This window comes from Haliaeetus albicilla, chromosome 13 (assembly GCF_947461875.1).
Source record: "Haliaeetus albicilla chromosome 13, bHalAlb1.1, whole genome shotgun sequence".
Lineage (NCBI taxonomy): Eukaryota > Metazoa > Chordata > Aves > Accipitriformes > Accipitridae > Haliaeetus > Haliaeetus albicilla.
Window position 1 is genome coordinate 23,689,238 of NC_091495.1, and position 20,726 is coordinate 23,709,963.

General features: G+C 38.3%; 1 protein-coding gene across 10 annotated transcripts in view; it reads right to left on the reverse strand.

The window, feature by feature from the left end:
* BIRC6 (baculoviral IAP repeat containing 6) overlaps positions 1–20,726 on the reverse strand; it is a 187,388-nt gene that overhangs the window by 20,198 nt on the left and 146,464 nt on the right. For all 10 annotated transcript variants that reach the window (XM_069800486.1, XM_069800485.1, XM_069800484.1 and 7 more), the window contains one exon: positions 3,303–3,513. In XM_069800486.1, coding sequence (XP_069656587.1) covers positions 3,303–3,513 — 211 coding nt within the window. The remainder of the gene's footprint in view (positions 1–3,302; positions 3,514–20,726) is intronic.

The window sequence follows — 20,726 nt, forward strand, 5'->3', positions numbered from 1 at the left end:
AAATTCTGGATCCAAGTGGACGCTCTTGCTCCAACATGGAGATGACATTTGGTAGACATGCAAGTGGAATGGCTGTTCAGATAAAGGAAAGTTTTGTCTTTGAAAGTAGATCCCATAATTTGTTGTTGTTCTGGCATTTGACCTGAAAGGGGCAGCAGATTGTCCCATTTAAGAAATTCATGCCAACACTTGCTTATATTGCTGGCACACCTTCAACTAATACGCTGAGAATTAAAACTTGCCACCCCAATGATTCCAGGCAGTTCAGGCTGTTGGTGTTTTCATCCTTGTCTATATACTCCTTTAAAGACAAACAGTATTATGCTTAAACCAACCAATGAAAGGCAAGATTTCTTTTTGTGCTGATACATCAAAGTAATATAAGAAAATTGTACAGATAATGTAACTGAACCAACCATAGAATTTTTATCAAATTTATCAATTATTAAAATAACACTGATTGTGCTTATAGAATTCTTCTTTGTTTTCAGATCCTAAGCCGACACTGAAGAACTATTCATACCATATTTTATTTTACCAAATTAAAAAAAGCTTATGAGTAGTAGTCACATGCCATTCTCACAAAGAAACTTTTTAGACTTCAACTTGGGGAAGTGACATGAGAAGATACAGGTTTACATGCACATTAAATCTGAGGCTAACAGCTAACCAGATTAGCAAAAAAAAAAATTGATTGTGGTGGAGAATTTTATACATACATCTGTACTGGAAATGGATTACACAGAAGCCAAATATATTTTACTTTCTATTTTAAGAAGATTACATATACTATGTTCTACATAATATTGCCAGCAAGCACAAGCTAGACACTTTTAGATGGGTATCCAACATAAAGAACTGTTATTTGTCCTTCCTAATTCTGTTTCTTTTGCACTAAGACAGCAATGCCCCCCCCCGTACATTATATGCTTGATACACAAGACTAGCAATCTCAATCAAGAAGGATTAGAAAAATTCATGGGTAAAGTCTAGTCCATCAGGAGTTACTAGAAGGAGTTCCCAATAATGGGATTCCCGCTCAGAAAATCTCTTGGGTATTGGTTGGTAAATATTCTCAGTTTATAGTGGGAGGAAGAACGTTCTATACACACCTTTTCCTGACATTATATTTACCTTCTTTTCATGATGTTTCAGCATATGCTTAGGGACAGTACTAAATTTCGGAGGGAAGGACAGGTATTATTTCCTAACAAGCCATCTTTAAATTGGAAACAAGTAAACAGAATAAAAAAAAAAATTAATTGCTGGAGGCAGGAAATTATTAAAAGAAAGAAAGGAAAATCTGTGTTGCAGCATTTGCTTTTCCAACTCCCTCAGTCAGGGCAGAAAAAGATGATTCAGCTATTAAAAACTCCCAAATCCTTGGTTCTGGAAACTAGAATGGTTGAAGACATACAGAAACAGAGATGGAAAGTTGGTTGTGAAATCTGTACCAGCTACAGCACCTCCCAGAGGCAGGAGGTATTGGGAGGCATGCTGGGGCTCCTCCTGCATGCGCTAGTCTGGTGACTGTCCCTTCAAACAGCAACCACATGCAGCACCGACTTAATGGGTCAAATGACTAAAACCCAGGCCCTCTCAGACTTGTACCCTGCCCTGTGAGCCATAACAAAAGAGCAACGTTTCACAGAAGGTGACAGTCAGACCTCAGTGATAGCAGCATTTCTGAAGACGAGAAGCCATGGTTTTGCAGTGTGAGAATTGATGATAAAAGCAACCTTAAAATAACACTGCTTGAATCACTCAGAAGTGCTCTGAGAAGATGATTTGACCTTTGGAACAGTCAGAAATGGCAGAAACATCAGGAGGGTAGAAGTAAGTAGTTTTGACTGTTAAAATAATACAAAGCTCCATTGTATTTATCCAGAATGCGTAGTTCTTCTTTGTCAAAGGAGAATATTTAGAGGGAAAATTGATTTAGCAGTATAGGTATTGGTTGTTACTGAGTAGAACAGGAAAGAGACTGATAGTCTACATTTTATTCTGCTCCAACATCTATGGCCCAACCAGCTGGGGGGATAATAGGACAATACTACCAGGTTTGAAGCAAAACTGTCGTGTAACTGCGGACCACACCAAAGTCATCAAGGAATAAAACCAGCTAACAATTAGCCTGAGCCTGGAAGAGAATCTGTATTTATTATTAGCTTTATAACCATTTTACAAAGGGAGTTACCTAAAGGCTGGTCTATGGTTACTGAAAGAAACTGTCACTCATGGTTTGTCTGTATGTGTTTCCTTAAAAAGTCGCCTGAACTCTGGAAGGTGTGCAGAACCAGCTCATACAGCATTATACTGCAATGCTTACACAGCCCCATGGCATCACAGCTGAGATAGGATATTCAGATGCTTTTCCATTTGTTTGCTCATTGCTCTGCTGGACTGCAAGTGTTTGACAAGAACTGTCAAACACAGAGTTTCTCAGAGGAGGCTGGAAGACTCCAAAATCTGGCATGGATGGCTCCAAGGCATTCACTTGTAATTTCACATCATCTTCAGCATACCAGCTCACCTCTGACACCTGCGCTAAAGGACAAGCTAGCTGTCATAAAATCACCAACATACAGAAACATGCTTTTCATAGGTAGCACCAACAGATGCCACTAGCCAAAAATTTTCAACCATCTCTATATAGTTAGGGTTCTCACCACAAATAATAACTCCCAAATCTTTTGCCTCCTGAAACTTATTCTTCCTGACAGAAGCCAAAGGCTTCTCTCCTAACCAGTTAGCCTCCAAAGGAGCTGGTCCTTACTCAATGAGTAAAGCAGCACAGAAACATATAGAAGACATTTGGGACATTTCTTGTAAAAACTAGCATTTGGTTTGGCCCTTCCCAATCCCATTCTTTACAGAATGGGCTTCTTCAACAGCTCCCAAGGAATGCTCCTGCCTTCAGACTGACAGCAGTAAATGCACAGTCCTGCAAAATAAAGATTCACCTCTTTGAAGAGGGAAAGAAATTTAAGAAAGAGTTGAAGCTCCTAGATTCTTGAGCAGCAATCCTCTTTCTGATCAGTGGGCAGTTACTAAGTGGCAAGAGTATGCAACCTACCAGCTTCGTGTCATACAAAAAAAAAATTCCTTGTAAATAATACCGTAAAACAGAATATATACATATAAACATAAATCTAGATCAAAGAGATGATATGTTCTCACTCTAGACTGCAGCACCCATTCAGATAAATACACAGCACTGAATCTTATTTCACTTCTGTATTCATAATATGCAAGTACAAAATACAGTTTAAATGAAGGTTAGGGACGATAAAAGCGATTACCTCAGTCGGTTGGTATAAGTATCTACACAGGTCTTCATTTTAGCCAACAAAGTCCCAACAGAAGCCTGTGACTCCAACTGTTCTTCCTCCTCTTCACTGCTTTCTCCTGATAGAGGAAGCAGTAATGGTACCATCGATGTGCAGGATGCAATAGCACGGAGTAATTCTAGCAGAGCTCGGTAAAGGGGAACGTGTCGGGCCATATCCAAAACTAATAGAGAAAAACAGTTTACAAAAATTACTAAAATTGAAGACCCTTCCACTCTTAATACAGATGTTTAAAATAGAAAAGCTGATTTTAATAATTATTAAAATATTAATGACATTTAATGACAAAACACAGTATTTTGTAATAGCCATTTATAATTTGTGTTTTAATGGACTTGTCCAGAAAAAAATGGATAAGATACCTGGAAAACAAAGGTTAGCAAAAGACACAAGACAAAAGTGCTAACAAGGTATGGAACAGGATTACACATGCTGTGTTCATTTCTAGTAGCTTAATATAAAATCCAGGCTCAAGTTGTATGCCGACAGTAATCGAAAAAAGGTATCTATGGAGGAAAAATTGTAACCTGTGGTGTAGCAGGGTAGCATTCTCTGATTCTAATAGCGTAAGCATTCATAAAGACAGACTTTCATATCGCCTACTTTATTTATAGTTATCTTCTCCTTTGGGAAAATTTGTCTGCATTATTGCAAGAATATTTATGGTCATGAAATAAATGAAGTTATATCTACCAAGAAGTCTAGCTTTGTTTCTTTTCATGGAGAAAGTATAATTTTAAAAACCATTATGCATTCTTCAGAGCATGTGAAGGCTCTGAAGAAGACGCAAATTTTATCTGCATACATATGAACCACAAAACAGTAAAGATGAATGAGAATATATATTAGGTAGCCAAACCTCATTGCCTTAGTGCAGCTCAGTGTGATGTATATGTATTATAGAAGTAACTGTGAGCAGAATATAGATATCAGCTCCTCTGACTAGGAGAAGACAGACAGAGACACACAATTCTCTAGCACCACATTGTTTATTTTTCTTTTCCACTTGCTTGGACAAATATGTAATGGATGTCATTTCAACTGACTTTGTATCATTAATAGAAATCCTGAAAACATAGCAATACGCAGAAACTTTAACACAGCTGCTTCCTCTGTCCCTAGGACATGCTGTTTTTAACCTAACTGCAGAAAAAAATTGCTCTAGTTCAAAGTATTTACAAATGACTGCGTTTATGATAAAATAAATTTATGCTTTTTCCAGCAAAAAAACCCCAACAAACAAAAAGCCCCTGACAACTCGTATTAGGACAGAACAAAGCATAGAACTCTCTAATGTTTCATTTACCACATCTCACCCTCCAAGCTAAAGCAGATCACAAAGTTTCATCTTGTGTCACCAAACCCTTAGCTCTAAATACAGCGCAATGGGACAGTATAAATAGCCAAGCAAAATTCAACAAGCTGGTTTATCCAGGTTTAAAGCTGGATTTATCTCTACCAAGAGTTCTTTGATCAACAGCTTGCTATTTGTATTTTGAAACTATTACAATGGCATAAACTCTTAACTATGTGAAGTTCTGTTGTGTTAAACAGGAAGAAAATTTACTTAAACAAAGCATTAATCTGTCAGACCTGGTATTATGGCTCTAAAAATATCCTGTGTCAAAATATTCCATCTATTTAATGCAAACTCCATTGAATTTTAACATTGGCATTGAGAAAACCAGTTTCAATTATCTGTCGTTTCTTACCTTTTATATATATGTTTTATATATATCTTCATTCCTTATGTTTAATCTCTAGTCTCTAGTGAACAATGAGTGCTCACAGAAAAACGCCCACAATGTGTAAAATGGCCTTAAAATAAACACAAATAGATCTGATGTGTGAATTAAAAAAAAAAAGGGGGGAGAGGAGTGGTGGTGAAGGAAGGGCAAAAGAAAGGGTGAAAGGGAGACCATAAAACCCCATAGTGTAGCCCTCACCAGAAATGACCTCCGACCTGTAGTGCTAAAGATCAAGCAGCTCCTCAGTAGTTGTTTATTATTAACATAGTGAGTGAAGGAGAGATGCAACCTCTTAGATAACATCAGCATTTCACTTCTGGAAAGCTTTTATTTATTTATTTAAACAATGAAATTTTCATGAGGCCAGAATATATAATTTCAAATCTTTCAATGCTTGCTTGCGCTCTCCTTTGCTAAGTGGATAGTTAAATTCAAAACTACTGTCATGAGGGAAACTGAACTGACATAACTTTAAAAGGGGAATGTTTTCCAGAAAGATAGGAGAGAATTTCTGGTTTTAGCAGATTCAACTCACTTGCACTGCTTTGCAATTGTTCCCATGTGAAACAAATGAAATGCATTCATTTTGTTTTGATTTAAACAATCTTTTAGGGAACAACTAGCAATTTCTTTTACCTTAATGCTAGACTCTTCTAAACTCAATTTCTTGATACCATTATGTGTCTTCTAAGGCCTTTACTATACTTACGAACAATTATGACTCATGCAAATGTGTTTGTCCAAAATGCCAGAATTCCCTTCATCCCCAATCTAAATCCTAAAAATGTTTATCAAGATGGGATATCTGGATAAGTATCAGAAAAACTTGCTGTAAAGAACTCCAAATTGGCAAATTACTGTTTATTACCTTTATCTGGCAGTTCATCTACTCCTTGTGCCTGCTTTGCTTTCAACTGAAAGAGAATGCCAAACTGACTACAGTATGTTTTCTGCAGATACAGCTCTGCTTTCTGAAATAGGTTAAGAAGACTTGAGCACTTTTTTAATCTCTATATTTACATGTAATTAGATGTTCCAAATTGGATAATGCTCAGTTTTTAAGGCACTATGTTTAAGCCACTATGACTACAAGACACTCCTTTGTAAAATACCCCTCTGGCCCAGACCTACTGTTTGCAAACCTGTCCATTTCCTCCTGGTGTGGCCGGCTGTATCTACAGATGTCCTAACAGCACCTTACTGGACTGACAGAGGCTTAGCAAGTCCAGCAGCATTCAAACTAGAACCTCAGTGCTCAGGCTGTACCACTCAGACTCCATCATCATGTTTACTGATTTTAGTGTTTGCAGCATATTTTAGTTAGTTGGGATTTATGACAGATGTCTTCCCTTTAGATATCATTATGTATATGTTTGGGGAAAGTATTTCAGAAATATAAATGATACAGCTTTGTAAAAAAAAAAGTATTTAGATCCTGTAACTAAGTCCTTTAAAGGAACTGAATTAAAATACTAAAAACATGAATACAAATATAAAATATAAATCTGCAAATTAACAAATCCTATTTCCATCAAACAGAAGGAATAGAACCTTTGGACGATCATTCTCACATACAGGTATCTTACCAACTAAGACGTCAGCAATTTGGATTTTAAGCGAATATAAACTTCAGTGAAGAGCAAGTGTTAAAAGTAATCCACTGTTTTCTTCAAAGTATGCTATTCCTTGAGAACATACCCAACTTTTTTTTGCCTGACTGAATGAGGCAATGGAGGTGGAACATAACAATTTACTCAAATAAGGTAGCTTCTTGTGTAGGAAAAAGTCCAACACATCACAAAATAGAACCAAATACTTTTGCTTACAGCAGAGCTATAATTGGAATAGCATTAGCACATCTTAAATACGTCAGAATTTTTTTATATGGGTACTTCAGTTGTTTTTAGCGCTGCCTTATACATTTGATTTATATGGGCATGTACGTAAGCACACCAAACTGCAAATACACCACATTCCTAAGAAAATGAAAATGGGAGATTAAAATTGTTGCCTTTGTAAAAATGACAGATGAATATATTATCCAGGATTCTCTGTTATCCCAAATTCAAAAATGTTATTAAATAATGACAAATATCTTTTCCAAAAAGCTTAGTTTGGTGCTCCTCTCAGACTCCTGCACTGAGTGTGCCTGGACCATCCTGGCCATTAGGCACACACAAACTGCACGGTCTTTCACATCTGTCCATTTTTGTGCTGTTGGTGTTCCCTGATTCTGCAGGAAGTGAATTGCTGAGGAAGGTCCAACCCCCAGTACCAGGGACCACTTCAGAAGCTCCCCCTTGTTGACTCTCAAACAGAACTGCTGCCCGAGAGAGCCTATCTGAACTTTTCCTAGGTTTCCTGAGCATTTCTTCAGATGACTACTATATGCCACATACTTATATCAGAAGAGAGGTAAAGGTTAAATTATTTTATTGGTAGACTCAGAGCAGGGGTTTGCCCTCAGTTTTTATCCTGCTTTCTTGTCTGCCTTAAACAGGGCCAGCAGGACAGGGCTGCCTGGCAACAACAGTATTGTCTTGGAGAAGGCTCCAAAACCATTGCCTGGAATGTGGCTTTTGCACCGCCTGACCCACTCTGCTTCCCCTGCAAGCTTCCTATGTGCTTCTCAACTTGCATTCAGTAAATACACATCAAAGTCTCACCTTTTGGCTATACCAGTGGTTAACCAGTTCAAAGAGTGGAGCATGAAGCAGAGCATCAGCTAAAAACTGCTGCTGAACCTGGAGCATGAGCAACCAAGCTGCAGACCTGTAAAATGTCCCCTCATCGGTGGCCGGGAGGCAGCTGGGACAGCCCAGGGTGAGGGAGCAGGGCCAGGAGGTGACAGAGAGCAGCAGGGCAACACCACCACAGGGTGGGCGGCAAGATGACAGCAGTGCTCTTGAAGGTTGGAATCCCAGTGCTACCACAGACAGCCGATTTAAGATTTAAAGGATAGTAACAGCAGCATCTTTATTACCATCTTTGTTTTATTAATTGCAGGAATTAAGTTCTAGAAGGATGGGTGGATCTGTCCCAGAAACAGGCCAATGTCTTATTGTCCTTGATAATTAGCAAGGAAGTTCACTGTAGCCTTTCTGGACAATAGGCAGCGTGCATATATACTCATAATTCACATCAAGAAAGCATCTCAGGTCTAAATTTATCTGTTGCATTTGTGAAAAGCAGAAATCTCAGCAAGGTCACTGCCATTTACTAAAATAGGTAGGGATGGCAAACATCTGGAAAACATCTCATGGTTTAACGGGACAGTCTTATCCCTCCTTCCCATTCCTTTGGGTAACAAAGGTCAAGTTTTACTGGAATCACTACAATTCAGTTAGCATCTTGCCACAATATTTGCAATTTAGAAAGATACTGAAGGCTAAATAGGTAAAAAATAGACATTTCATAAAACCAGATCTCCCTTATATGCCAATAATAAGCAGTCTGATTTGGGGTGATGGTGAAGGGAGCTATTTTAAGAAGTCTTGACTTTCAGAAACTGCTGAGCATCCCATCTTTTGAAAACTGCAGTCTTTCACAAATGCCTGAAGATCATGAAATATTAAGGCACTGATCACTTTTTGCAAACTTCTGGATACAGCCTACTTATTCCTGGGAAACAACTGATTAACATGCAAAGACTGTGTGTGTGTGATTTCAAAAAATTTCAACTGCTTTCCACATATCTGTTTATTCATCACCAATACAGATCTATTTCTTACAAAGACCTAAGACTACCCATATGCAATTACAACCTTAATTTAATGAAAAGGCATATGAGGGCAGGTAGTTTCACAGGATCAAGGTATCAACTTAAATTGCATATATATCTGTAACAAGATAATGGCCCAACTGAGTCTAATATTCCTTTGCTTTCTTTTAATATTATACAATATTCAAACAAAGAATAGCCAGGCCTAACAGCCCATTAAATGGATAGTACTGAACAGCAATAAATTTTTTTTGCAATTCGTTTAACATCCTCAGTACAACTTAACTGGCTATGAATAAGATTATAAAACTTATTTCCATTGCAAAGGATATTTAAAACATATCACAAAGAATATGCACATTTATTTTAAAATAAAGGAAACTATTAATATAGCATATCCATTACATCCAAAAGTCTTCACACTTTACAGCAGATTAAAGAAACAAATAGAGAAGAATAATTTGTAAGAAAATGATGAAAAGGTCTGCTTTACTTGCATCTAACGTGAAGGCCTTCCCACCGTGATTCTCACTGTGACCAAACTACCCCAAAGGAGCCTACAAACTTGATGTAAAATAAAACAGAACAGACACTTGAGGAAAAAAACCAAACACGTTTACCAGTTTTAAATATATCACATTGCCAGATGCATACCCTCCTTGCTTCTGTGCTACAAGAAAAGCTGCATATATATATATATATATGCTCTCAATCTATCTTCTGTGCATAATTTCTCATTTACTAGACTCGCATCATTTAAGGACTTCTGGTATTTCAGTTATTTTAGAGGCCCACAAAAGTATGACTATTTTTTCTTATGTGCAATTTCTTTCTACTTCTGACCAATATACGTGACTGACTTTCTGCCTTTGCTGAAGGAAAGAAGGGTGTGCTGGCAGCCACAGCAGAAGGCACCACTGGAAACTCTTTCCAGATTACAGCCCTTTTATTTGTTTTCTCAGAGAGCTGCCACTGCAAACACGAGAGGGATGGTCATGAATGGACAATTAAAAGGAAATAACTGAAAAGAAAAAGGCATTCTGGAGAGAATGCATATCTAAGAACAGAAAACACAAATCTAAACCAAAAAATTCTTGCAAATGGCTACAAGTGTGGCTTACATTTAACAGATCAGAAGAGGGGAAAAAACCAAGTTAAAACTTGAAATGAACAAGTAAACCTCTATAATCAAAGATGAAGCTGATTTCTGATTTTATAATTATGCTTTCATCTCCCATTCCAAGAGGCCTCCTTCTTGCATCCAGTAGAGGTTGCAGTGACCCAAGAGACGCCTTCAAGTCTCATTTCTTATTTTGTTTTGGATCTATTTTTCTCCCATTTCAGTGAGACTTTATATCTTCCTGGAAAGATGCATGACTGTGTTTTGTTAAATATTAGTCCAGAAGTAGCCATCTAATCCTGCCTCTGTTAAGTAATGTGAAAGAAAACCACTGACAGTTATGTAGAGCAGCTATATTATAAAACTATTCATATCATGCACAAATGCTCAAAATTTACTACAGTGTATCCAAACCTCCCCTGCAAAAAACCCAAGAAAATACCTTTGTATTCCAAGACTCCTATTTTTTCTTTGATAGTATTAAAGCTTAAAGAACTATGGTCTCAACAATTTAAGATGCTAAAAGTAAAATAAGACATCCTCATTACCATGCTACTTACTAAAAAGCTTAAGTCCAATGCTAAGATCATGACTGCAGTACCACACACACCTGCCACTACATTTTTCTTTTTTATTTTACTTTTTTTTTTACCTCTGAATAATTTAAAAATAGATCTTAAAGTTCTGTCAATTTTACACCATTTCTAAAATATTCTTAGTAATTACTGAGGACATATTTTCGATGCCTCAGTATATTATTCACAAACCTAAAACCCATAGCCATGATTAAATTAAAGACTTCACGATCTCATTATCATATTAAAGACTCTCAGTAGCTACAAACACCACTGTTCAAAAAAGTCACACAAAGGAAACACTCATTTCGTATTTTTAATTAAAACCTTCAGACAGAGTCTTGTGGCCACAGATATTGCCAAGCATGAGTGAGAGACACTGTCTTTCCAATAGGGCTACATGTCCTTTTGCTAAGTATTTTAAAACCAGAGCCATTCCTCAGCCCCCCTTTACTGCATCTTTGCAAACATATGATCTATGAATGCAGTCCATGCTGCAGGCAATAGTGTCAGTTCCAAACACGTCATGCTCCGCTGCCTCTTGATTTTCTGTTTCAGAATCAACCCAGGGCAAGCCTCTTTTATAATAGGCCTAATTAACACCCTCTGTTCTGCTCCATTTTGACAGGAAAAAAAAGATTGCCTACAGAGTATTTCAAAATCAGATCTCTTTAAGAAAACATTAGCCTTCGGGTAAAAATAAAACAAAAGCTTTCCAAATATTGTCATCTTGTAATAATTTAATTAGCTTGACTTTTTCTTCAGTTTTCTTTATAGGAATAACACAAGCATTTTCACATTACTATTTCAAGTATCAGAAAAATGGCATCAGAAAAGACTAGTCCCCTTGCATAACGAAGCAGGAGAAGGAAGGGTTAAGCCCCCTTACAGGTTACAAGTTACAAATCCTGTGTCAGAGCAGTAAAACAATGCAAGAAGGGTGGGCCTCTGAATTCAAGGCATGCAGTGTCAGGCTCCAAGTTGATTATTATTATTCTTATTGTTCAGATACAGCCTTATAATTTTGCTTTTCTGATGCCAGCACTGAGCGCATTAGCAGTCAAAAAAAAAAAATCAGATCAAGTGTTAGAAAAGATGAAGAGAAGTTAGAAATTACTTAATGGGACTGCATTCAATCATTTGTACTTCATGCTTCAACACCATGTGCATTTTTCCCCTTTCTCAAAGGGACAAGACAGAACTGGAAAAGGGACGAGAGAAAGACTACTAAACAACCCAAGGTATGGAATGAGCTGCTGTACTCCCTAAAATGAAATAACCTAAGACTTTGCAGCCTCGGTGACTAATAATGTGTATCATAAAGGTTTTTTTAAAATTATGAGGGGTAAAAATAAGTGAATAGAGTTGGACTAATCAATATATTCAGAGGAATAGGCACACCATTAGAAGAAATACCACCACTTGTAAAAGAACATACACTATACAACACATCGCTGTTAAACTTTGGAAAAGCTTAGCACTAAATGCTGGGGCAGTAAATATTGTTACAGATTCAAAAGTAATTGGGTAAATTCATGTAAGAACAGGCCATCAGGGGCTGATAAGTGAGGAGACACCACCCTTGGCCACATACTAGCAGTACCAAGGTAGCAACTGTATGTCAGCCCCATCGCTATATTCTCCCATAGGCATCTGTTATTGTCCACTATTGGTGATAAAGTAACAGGCTAACAACCTTGGTCTGTCTTGGCATTGCTAGTCTTATACGAGTCTTCTAGGAAACCTGGAAAAAAAAAAAACATTTTAACTGCAATATAAAAGGAAAACTGTGTTCAATTATAGAAGCAAAATGCATTGCTCAAGTTAGTTGGTCAGTCACCTGGAGTTAGTGTAGTAATGTGGCTCTAGGGAGCAGACCATTGCTCTTAACTATTTCTGGTTTTCTTATTTTGAAAGAATATTTGATTTTGGTGAAGTTAAGTATTTTCAGGAAAGTTTTGTTTACAAGTGAAGTCAAACAACACTTAAAAACCTGTCACAAATGTACTCATGAATCCAGAAAAAAACCTTTGCCAGAAAAAGCATGAGGCATTACTTCATTAGGCTGGTGTGTACAGTTGAGTAAACAGACAGTTTCCTGTATTTCAAAAGGATAGGAAAAAGAAACCCAAATGATATAAAAGACATAAAAACCAAACTGAGCTTTTAAAGCATAAGTGACTACTAAAACTATGCGTGGTCCTCAGTTTTGGAGATATTACTATTTCTGTGCCACACTCCAGTCCCTGATAATGGAATCCATTACAGAGATCACTCTCTGCCATTAAATAGTGCTCCAAATAATCTTGAAAAGGTAGTCAGGTAATGAAGGGATGCTTCTTGGGGGCTACAGAGCCATCTAACATGGGGGGTGGGGAATACATCATCAGATAAGAATAATTAATGACGACTAAAAGTGCAAAATTCTATATTCATTGGTTTTGTTTGAAAAAATGGTCCAGTAGGCATCAGTGTAGAAAGTATGAGAACAGAGTACTGCAGAGGAAGTCTGTACTGCCACAGGATCCAACCCCACAGCAACTTTTAAGAATCTCTCCTCTGAAAGATCGCTGGTTTTACCCAACATCAGTTCTTTAAAACAACAAAATATGAAGAAACTCAATTGAAACATAAAGCTATAACGAAATCATGCTTGTATCTAAATCTAGAAAACAAGTGTAAGGAAGCATCAATGTAAAGCTACAGGATTGCTCTACATTATCCAATAAATAGATAAAAGAAAGATACAAAAAAAGATATGAAGGAAGATATATATATATATATATATAAAAGAAACGCATTCAGAAAATGCATGAGAATAAAGTTTTTTGCCTGCTCAGGGGATGAGAAAAAACCACTTCATTATTAACACAACCTTTTACTACAGCATTTAGTAAGATAAAAAGGACCAGTAATTTCTATTTGAGGTAGATGTAATCAAATAAATCTAATATTAAAGGTAAGCTAGAAGTGTCAAATTAATCTTACACTTAGCCAAGAAAATAAGAAAAATATTTTCTGCCCAGAAAAGAATACAAGATTTAAATAGTCTGCAGACAAAACCTTTCCTGAAAAAGCAAAAATAAACCCAAACCAAATCAGGTGCAAGCTTGCCTACCACCTCATGTTAAGTGTCTCAAGTGCAGGCACTCCACAGAGATGGAAGGAAAGGTATCGCTACTCTAAGAACACAAAGCAAGATTTTTAAGGAAGTTAATCTGGCTTTCATCATCCCTGCATTGGAGGAAGGAATAGTGATTTCACTATTTTTGGCAGAGGAGTGGGCAAGCAGCCACCTTGAAATGGTCCTCAGTCTGAGCATTACCCCTTCCAGCCCATAAAACAGTCACTACTATTGTACAATAAGATGGGAATTGAAAATAAGATGGAAACCTGCCATTTCATTGCACATGCTGCAGAAATCAACATGGAAATTCAAAATTAAATAATGAAGTTGTGGGGTGTTTTTAAACCATTACTTCAGCAGATGGAAAAAGGCCAAGACCGGGGTCTTCTGTTCTGTCAGCAGAGGATACCAACATTGTTACTGGAATGAAGGGATGTGTGGTTCCTGTGCTTTACAGCAAACTTTCCATATGTGTGAGCACACCTACAAGATCATGTCCCCAGGGGACAGAAAGGAGATTACTTAGGAATCTCATTCTGCCTTAAATATCCCAATTATTTCGCTTGGCCAATATGGCAGAGCCCCTGTGCATATGCAACACAGAACGTTTATCACTTCAGCGTATTTTCTAGAGAATAGTTGGTTGTTTAAATACCAAGATGGGCTTTTGGCAAACACGCAAAGTGCAGGCTGAGGAGAAAAATTCAAGCCTAACAGCCTCCTTGAGTCTAAATTAAATGAAAGGTAACTGGTTGCCCTCACTGCATAATGAAAGTGCCTTAGAGTGCAAATAGCTACGTGGCAAATCTATCAACCAGTTTAACTGAGCACCACATATGATGGGAAGAATCATCTCTGTGCCTCAGACTTGTGGAACAGGAGAATTTGCACCTTCCGTGCAACCTCATGCAAGTTCCTGCATCACTTATTAAAATGGATCATCCTCCATTATGTTACAATATAACAATAAAGACTAACTCAAAAGGAAAGAAAATATTCTTTTGTTAATGAGTGGTACTATCTTGAAGTCGTCCTCTAGAGCAGACAAGAAGATACAACTACTATTAGAAAAAGCTAGAGTTTGTGTGTTGGAATAATCTACCATAGATTAACTCTTTTTCTAGACTAACTCCTTCAGCCACAGAGACCCATTTCCTTTGACTTGTACTCAATACTATGAATACCCTCAGAGAACAGTAAGAAAGGAAATACTATCAATGGGAAGTGTCTGCATAAGAGTATGGGAAATGCCAGATACATTTATAATATTTTAGTTTCAGAAACAGGAAAGAAAACAAGAATACAGAAGAAATAAAAGACGAGTGAGACAGTACTGCCCAGAATAATGAAGACCTATCACTTGACCAAACAAATGAGACTTTCAACTGCTGAAAACGAAAGCCAGCCCTCACCTCAATGTTCCAGTAAGTTCCTCTTCAAATGCATGCCGAGCTACACACCTCAGCTGACAAAACTCTTCCCATGCTTCCCTGAAAGTGAGCTCGCTCTTAGGAAAGGCAAAGTAAAAATGTCTAGAACTAACCCTGGCAATCTGCTCTGTACATGAACAGAAAGAAAGGGCTTGCTAGTTTGGTCAAAATTTTTTTAGCAGCTTATCCAATTGTGCTGCCACTAATTGACAAAGCCACTTATATGGAAAAAGACAAAAAAATTGAAAATGCATTACTTAAAATTCCTTCAGGAGTCTCTGGTGTGTACCGATAAAACAAGGACCAGGAAGGCATGAGAGTTAAAAAGAAAAAAAAAGGAAAAGAAGCAGATCGTACATTTCTGCGATACAATATAGACCTGCAGGACATCTAGTATGGTGTCACATTCTCCTCTGATGTCATTCTCTTCTCAAAAAGGACTGAGTCTGTTGGTAATGAGACGCATCATTTTTAAAATTAATTCTTAATGCCTCCAGTAAAATCTGTGAATGTTTGTAGCACATGGTGCTGCACAGCAATCTATTCCAGATACCCTGCACTCATATTCCCAACCATGATTACCAAGTCTAAATAAAACCACTCGAGATGTACTGTCTGACTAAAGTAAAATAAGAAAAAATGGGAGGCCCAGTAATATTTACTCTGGAAATTCTGAAAGCTGCAATGTGGTATCTCAAGTTTTAAAGGGCCTGCTGAATGTCTTTACCAATTACCCTCAGAGGGAAAACCAGTCTTGTACTTACAGACTCCCAATCTTGTCCTACAAGCACAGATATAGCTACCAGTGTTGGCTTCCAATTAATGAAGGGAAAAAAGGAACTCCTGGATGAGACACTCATGGGCCTTAACAATGAGATAAATGGACCGGGAAAGATTAAGGATAGGCTCCCTCCACTTTAAAGAAGGCAGAACCTTTACTGTCTTGTGCCTTGAACAGTCACATCTGTGACCTGTGCTGTTGTCTGTAAATTAAACAGCTATCACAAGATGGTGACAGTCTAGTGGCAGAGAGAATTTCATGGAACACTTATGGCCAAAACCGAACACTTTTGAAGACAACGGCCCCTACCTTTTACTTCTCAAGGGAATAATTTCCATTAGCTCTTTGAAGTAAACTTCAGTCTTTAAAGGACTAAGTGCTTTACCTGACATGCAATCTAGTACTCAATTACAAACCAAATCTAAGCGGCTTTGTTCCTCATAACAACTAGGTTTTTAATTCTCAAATATCTCAATGCCATGATGTTTTAATACATATGTCATAATTACTCCCTATAAATTACAACAAATTTCTGCAACAGTAGAGCTAAAAGCACAAATTTACAATTTGTTCTTTCATAAATCTTTTATATTACTAACCACTCAAATGAATAATCGGTTTTAATATTTTAAAAAAATTCTCTTATTAAAGTTCTACTCCAAAAACACTATCTACTAGGAACAGTCTGCTACTTTAAATGTTTTGAAAATATAATAAGCATATATTCATATTCTTCTGCAATAGAAAACAAAAGATTTAATGAGATGATAATTTCATCCTTATTCCAACAGAATTTCCAACTAAAGATGACAAATCAGAGGAAAGAAATGTGGCAAAAGGTGCTGGAACGGTGGTATATTCTAGGTTTGTTTCTTTTGTTTTTTAAGATCAGTCATCTGGAAACTCATACGAACAAGATTTGTTCTTTGTCACAAGGTAAGATGCTTTAAGGGCTTTGGAGAAAGAAGAACTTGTTCTAGTATTGTTCTCTGAGAGTCACCCTCCTGGACTAGGACCAGTTCTCACTACTCTGCTTCCCTTTGCTTGCCCAGTGAGGACCTGATATTCACTTAATGGACTCCTCTAACAGCTCAAAAACTTGATACTTGAAAGCCCTAATACTCCTCCAGAAGCATGCAGCCTACACTCAAACCAATGTGAAGAAATACTCCTGGATACCTGCTGTCTTTGACAAAACAACCTCTTGAGCTGCAGAGAACAGTCATGAATCATGACTGAAGCATTTTAAAAGTTATTGCTTTTCAAAGGTACAATACCCATACAAGAGATTCTTTTTGACACCAGTTGTCCTGGTTTAAGCCCAGCCAGCAACAAAGTACCACAAGGTCACTTGCTCACTCCTCCCCCTTGGTCGGACAGGGAGGAGAAAATACAACAAAAAGCTCGTGGGTTGAGACAAGGACAGGGAGGGATCACTCACCAGTTATGGTCAGCGGGCAAAAGCCAGATTCAACTTGGGAAAAAAACCGAAATCAATTTAATTTGTTACCAATCAAATCAAAACAAGGATAATGAGAAATAAAACCAAATCTTAAAAACACCTTCCCCCTCCAGCCCTCCCTCCTTCCCAGACAACTCCAGTCCCAATTTTCTCTACCTCCTACCCCCAGCAGCACAGGGGATGGGGAATGAGGGTTGGGGTCAGTTCGCCACACATTGTCTCTGCTGCTCCTTCCTCCTCAGGGGGAGGACTCTTCACTCTTCCCCTGCTCCAGCATGGGGTCCCTCCCACGGGAGACAGTCCTCCACAAACTTCTCCAATGTGAGTCCTTCCCACGGGCTACAGTTCTTCACAAACTGCTCCAGCATGGGTCCCTTCCATGGGGTGCAGTCCTTCAGGCACTGACTGCTTCAGCACAGGCTCTCCCATGGAGTCACGGCCATCTTCAGGGACATCCAACTGCTCCGGCGTGGGCTCCTCCACGGGCTGCAGGTGGACATCTTCTCCCCCATTCACCTCCATGGCCTGGAGGGGGGACAGCCTGCCGTCTCACCACAGGCTGCAGGGGCATCAAAACCTCCTCCAGCGCCCCTCCTTCCTCATTGACCTCGGTATCTGCAGAGGGGTTCCTCTCACATTCCACTTCCCTAACTCCACTGCAGGTTTCCCTTATTAAATATGTTATCCCAGAGGTGCTGATTGGGTTGGCCTTGGCCAGCAGCGGGTCTGACTTGGAGGTGGGGAAGCTTCTAGCAGCTTCTCACAGGAGCCACCCCTGTAGCCCCTTCCCCCGCTACCAAAACCCTGCCACACAAACCCAACACACCAGTGAAGAAGAGAAAAATGAAGATTGCCTGAAGTCTCATGTGAGACTAGAGACTGAAAAAGAGAAAAAAGCCTCTCACCTTTTTTCCATCATTCCCTTCCCACCATATCCAGAAGGTCACCACACACAGTTTGGGCTGAAACCCTCACCTCTAACTCTGGAATGTTCATCAGTCACCAATTTCTGAATTGCTTCAGTTCATCAAGAGAGTGATTTAAATAGCTCCCTCAAAACAAGTATGTGACATATCACTCAACACCCTCCAAAGGTAGATTGGCTCAGTTTTTCATAAACTATTACTCAACTGTCAAACTTACTTTTCTTGACAAAATACCAGAGCATTCTGTGTGCATTCTGACCATATTCAGCTCAACCGCTGAACAATACAGCAGCGGTTGAGCTTGACCAGTGCTAAGAGAAGCTGGTTTTGAAAGGCATGTGGCAGAAGAACCGGTACCACTCCATGCCCATTTAATTGATTTCTTAACCCAGAACTATTTTAAAGCAAGTGTGAGAGAATGGAACAAGTAAATTTCTGGTAAATGAAGACTGACACGTGGGAACAAACTAGAGGAACGTCTGTAGTTAGGTATGAGAGATTTCTGAATTATTCCAAGGATATTCTGGGTCAGCAACTAAGTTACAAAATCAGGAAAAAACCCCAGACAATAGCCAAAAGGCATTGAAGTTCCTCAATCAGAAGGAAAACAAGATGTAGACACATAGCTGAGGTGTCAAAATCATCAAGTCAATGCTGAGATGAAACACATGAAAGAGGTGTGAGTAAGAATAGTAAGAAATCTAAAAGTAACTTGTGTTGCTACAGATGAAGGATCTGAGTTCTTCCTCTGTTTTCAACAGAGAGTAAAAAAACACTTTGAAACCTGGCTCAAACTGGCCATGCCCATCACTGCTGACTCAAGGGCATCACACATCAACCCGTATCATAAAAATCAGACTAACAGCTCCTACAAAGAAAACAGTAGCTGTGTTTAGTTCTCAGGAGAGAGGAAATAAAAACCCCAAAAACCACCAAAAAACCCAAAACCTAAGGAAGTAGGAAGGAGCATGGATATCCACTTCTCACTTAAGCTAAACGAAACCAGTTCATCTTAATTTGTGCATGCTGTTGCATCTCTGAACAGACAGAGCTTTGCTCTATTGTTCTGCAAATTAACTGAAAAAGTGTCAGATCTCATAAAGAGAAGTTTGTGGAGGTTGTCAGAGAAGAAAACTAGAATGTATCACCTACAGGATGCATGTGCTACCACATTTCAAGTAGTTTCCTGCATCTTAAGGAAAATGCAGAACAACTACAAAAGTCTTCATGGACAACTGATGTATGAATTATTTTAACCTTTTAAGTGCAGTCAGCTCTTTACATTTTTCTTTCCATTTTAGCCTCCAAATCTTTCTTTACATTCTGCTTTAACTTGCAATCTTCTTCAGACCATTTGCTCTCTATAAGGGCAAACAGTATCTTAGTCAAAACATGAGATTTCAATGAAAAAATACAGCATATAGAATAATATCAGAGTACAGGAAAATCAAAATTACATAAATCCATAAAAATACATGAGGAAAAAGAAAACACACTTTGGTTAAGAGTACTTGTTCCTTTTGTATATGTGGTGTTATGGGTGTTCCACATTACTCAATAGCAGTACCATATAGCAAGATAACCATCATCTAAGGATCAAGACTGTAAATAATTGAATTTATACCACTGAGTTTTTACAAGATAGCCTGGCAACTTCCCCTTGAAGTATGAATATCTTTAAAATATGACATACATTTGTATTGCCTAAGGTCTATTCCCATGCAATAGAAATGCTCAAACATCAGCAGTAATGAACAGAATGACCTCTAATCAACAGAATTTGTTCTGCTCTTGGGATGCTACATAAATCAGTTACCACGGAGTTGCCAAAGTCTTACTTGAAAGCTCTGCCTAGACAGAAGAACAGAATTAAATTTAGGACATTTTCAGATACCAGAGTCCAAACCCAAATGCTGTGTAACCATGTAACATTCACCCCAAAACAGGTGGTTTTATTACTGATTTGTATAAAATATACTCCCAGACTCTAACGTTATTTTACACAAAATGTGAAAAATCTCCATATCTTTCCAAATATTATCAAATAGTATGGATAAATCAAGTCCTCTGAAATCAGCCTATATTACTTGCTTCACCTATGTGAGAAATTTTGCATGAAATTTTCTCTTCACACTGGAGATACATTGTAACATCCTTGAACACTGCCAGGGATGGGGCATCCACAGCTTCTCTGGGCAACCTGTTCCAGTGTCTCACCACCCTCACAGTGAAGAACTTCTTCCTAATACCTAATCTGAATCCACCCTCTTTCAGTTTAAAACCACTATCCCTTGTCCTGTCACTACACTCCCTGATAAAGAGTCCCTCCCCATCTTTCCTGTAGGCCCCCTTTAGGTACTGGAAGGCTGCTATAAGGTCTCCCCGGATTCTTCTCTTCTCCAGGCTGAACAACCCCAACTCTCTCAGCCTGTCTTCACAGGGGAGGTGCTCCAGCCCTCTGACTGTCTTCATGGCCCTCCTCTGGA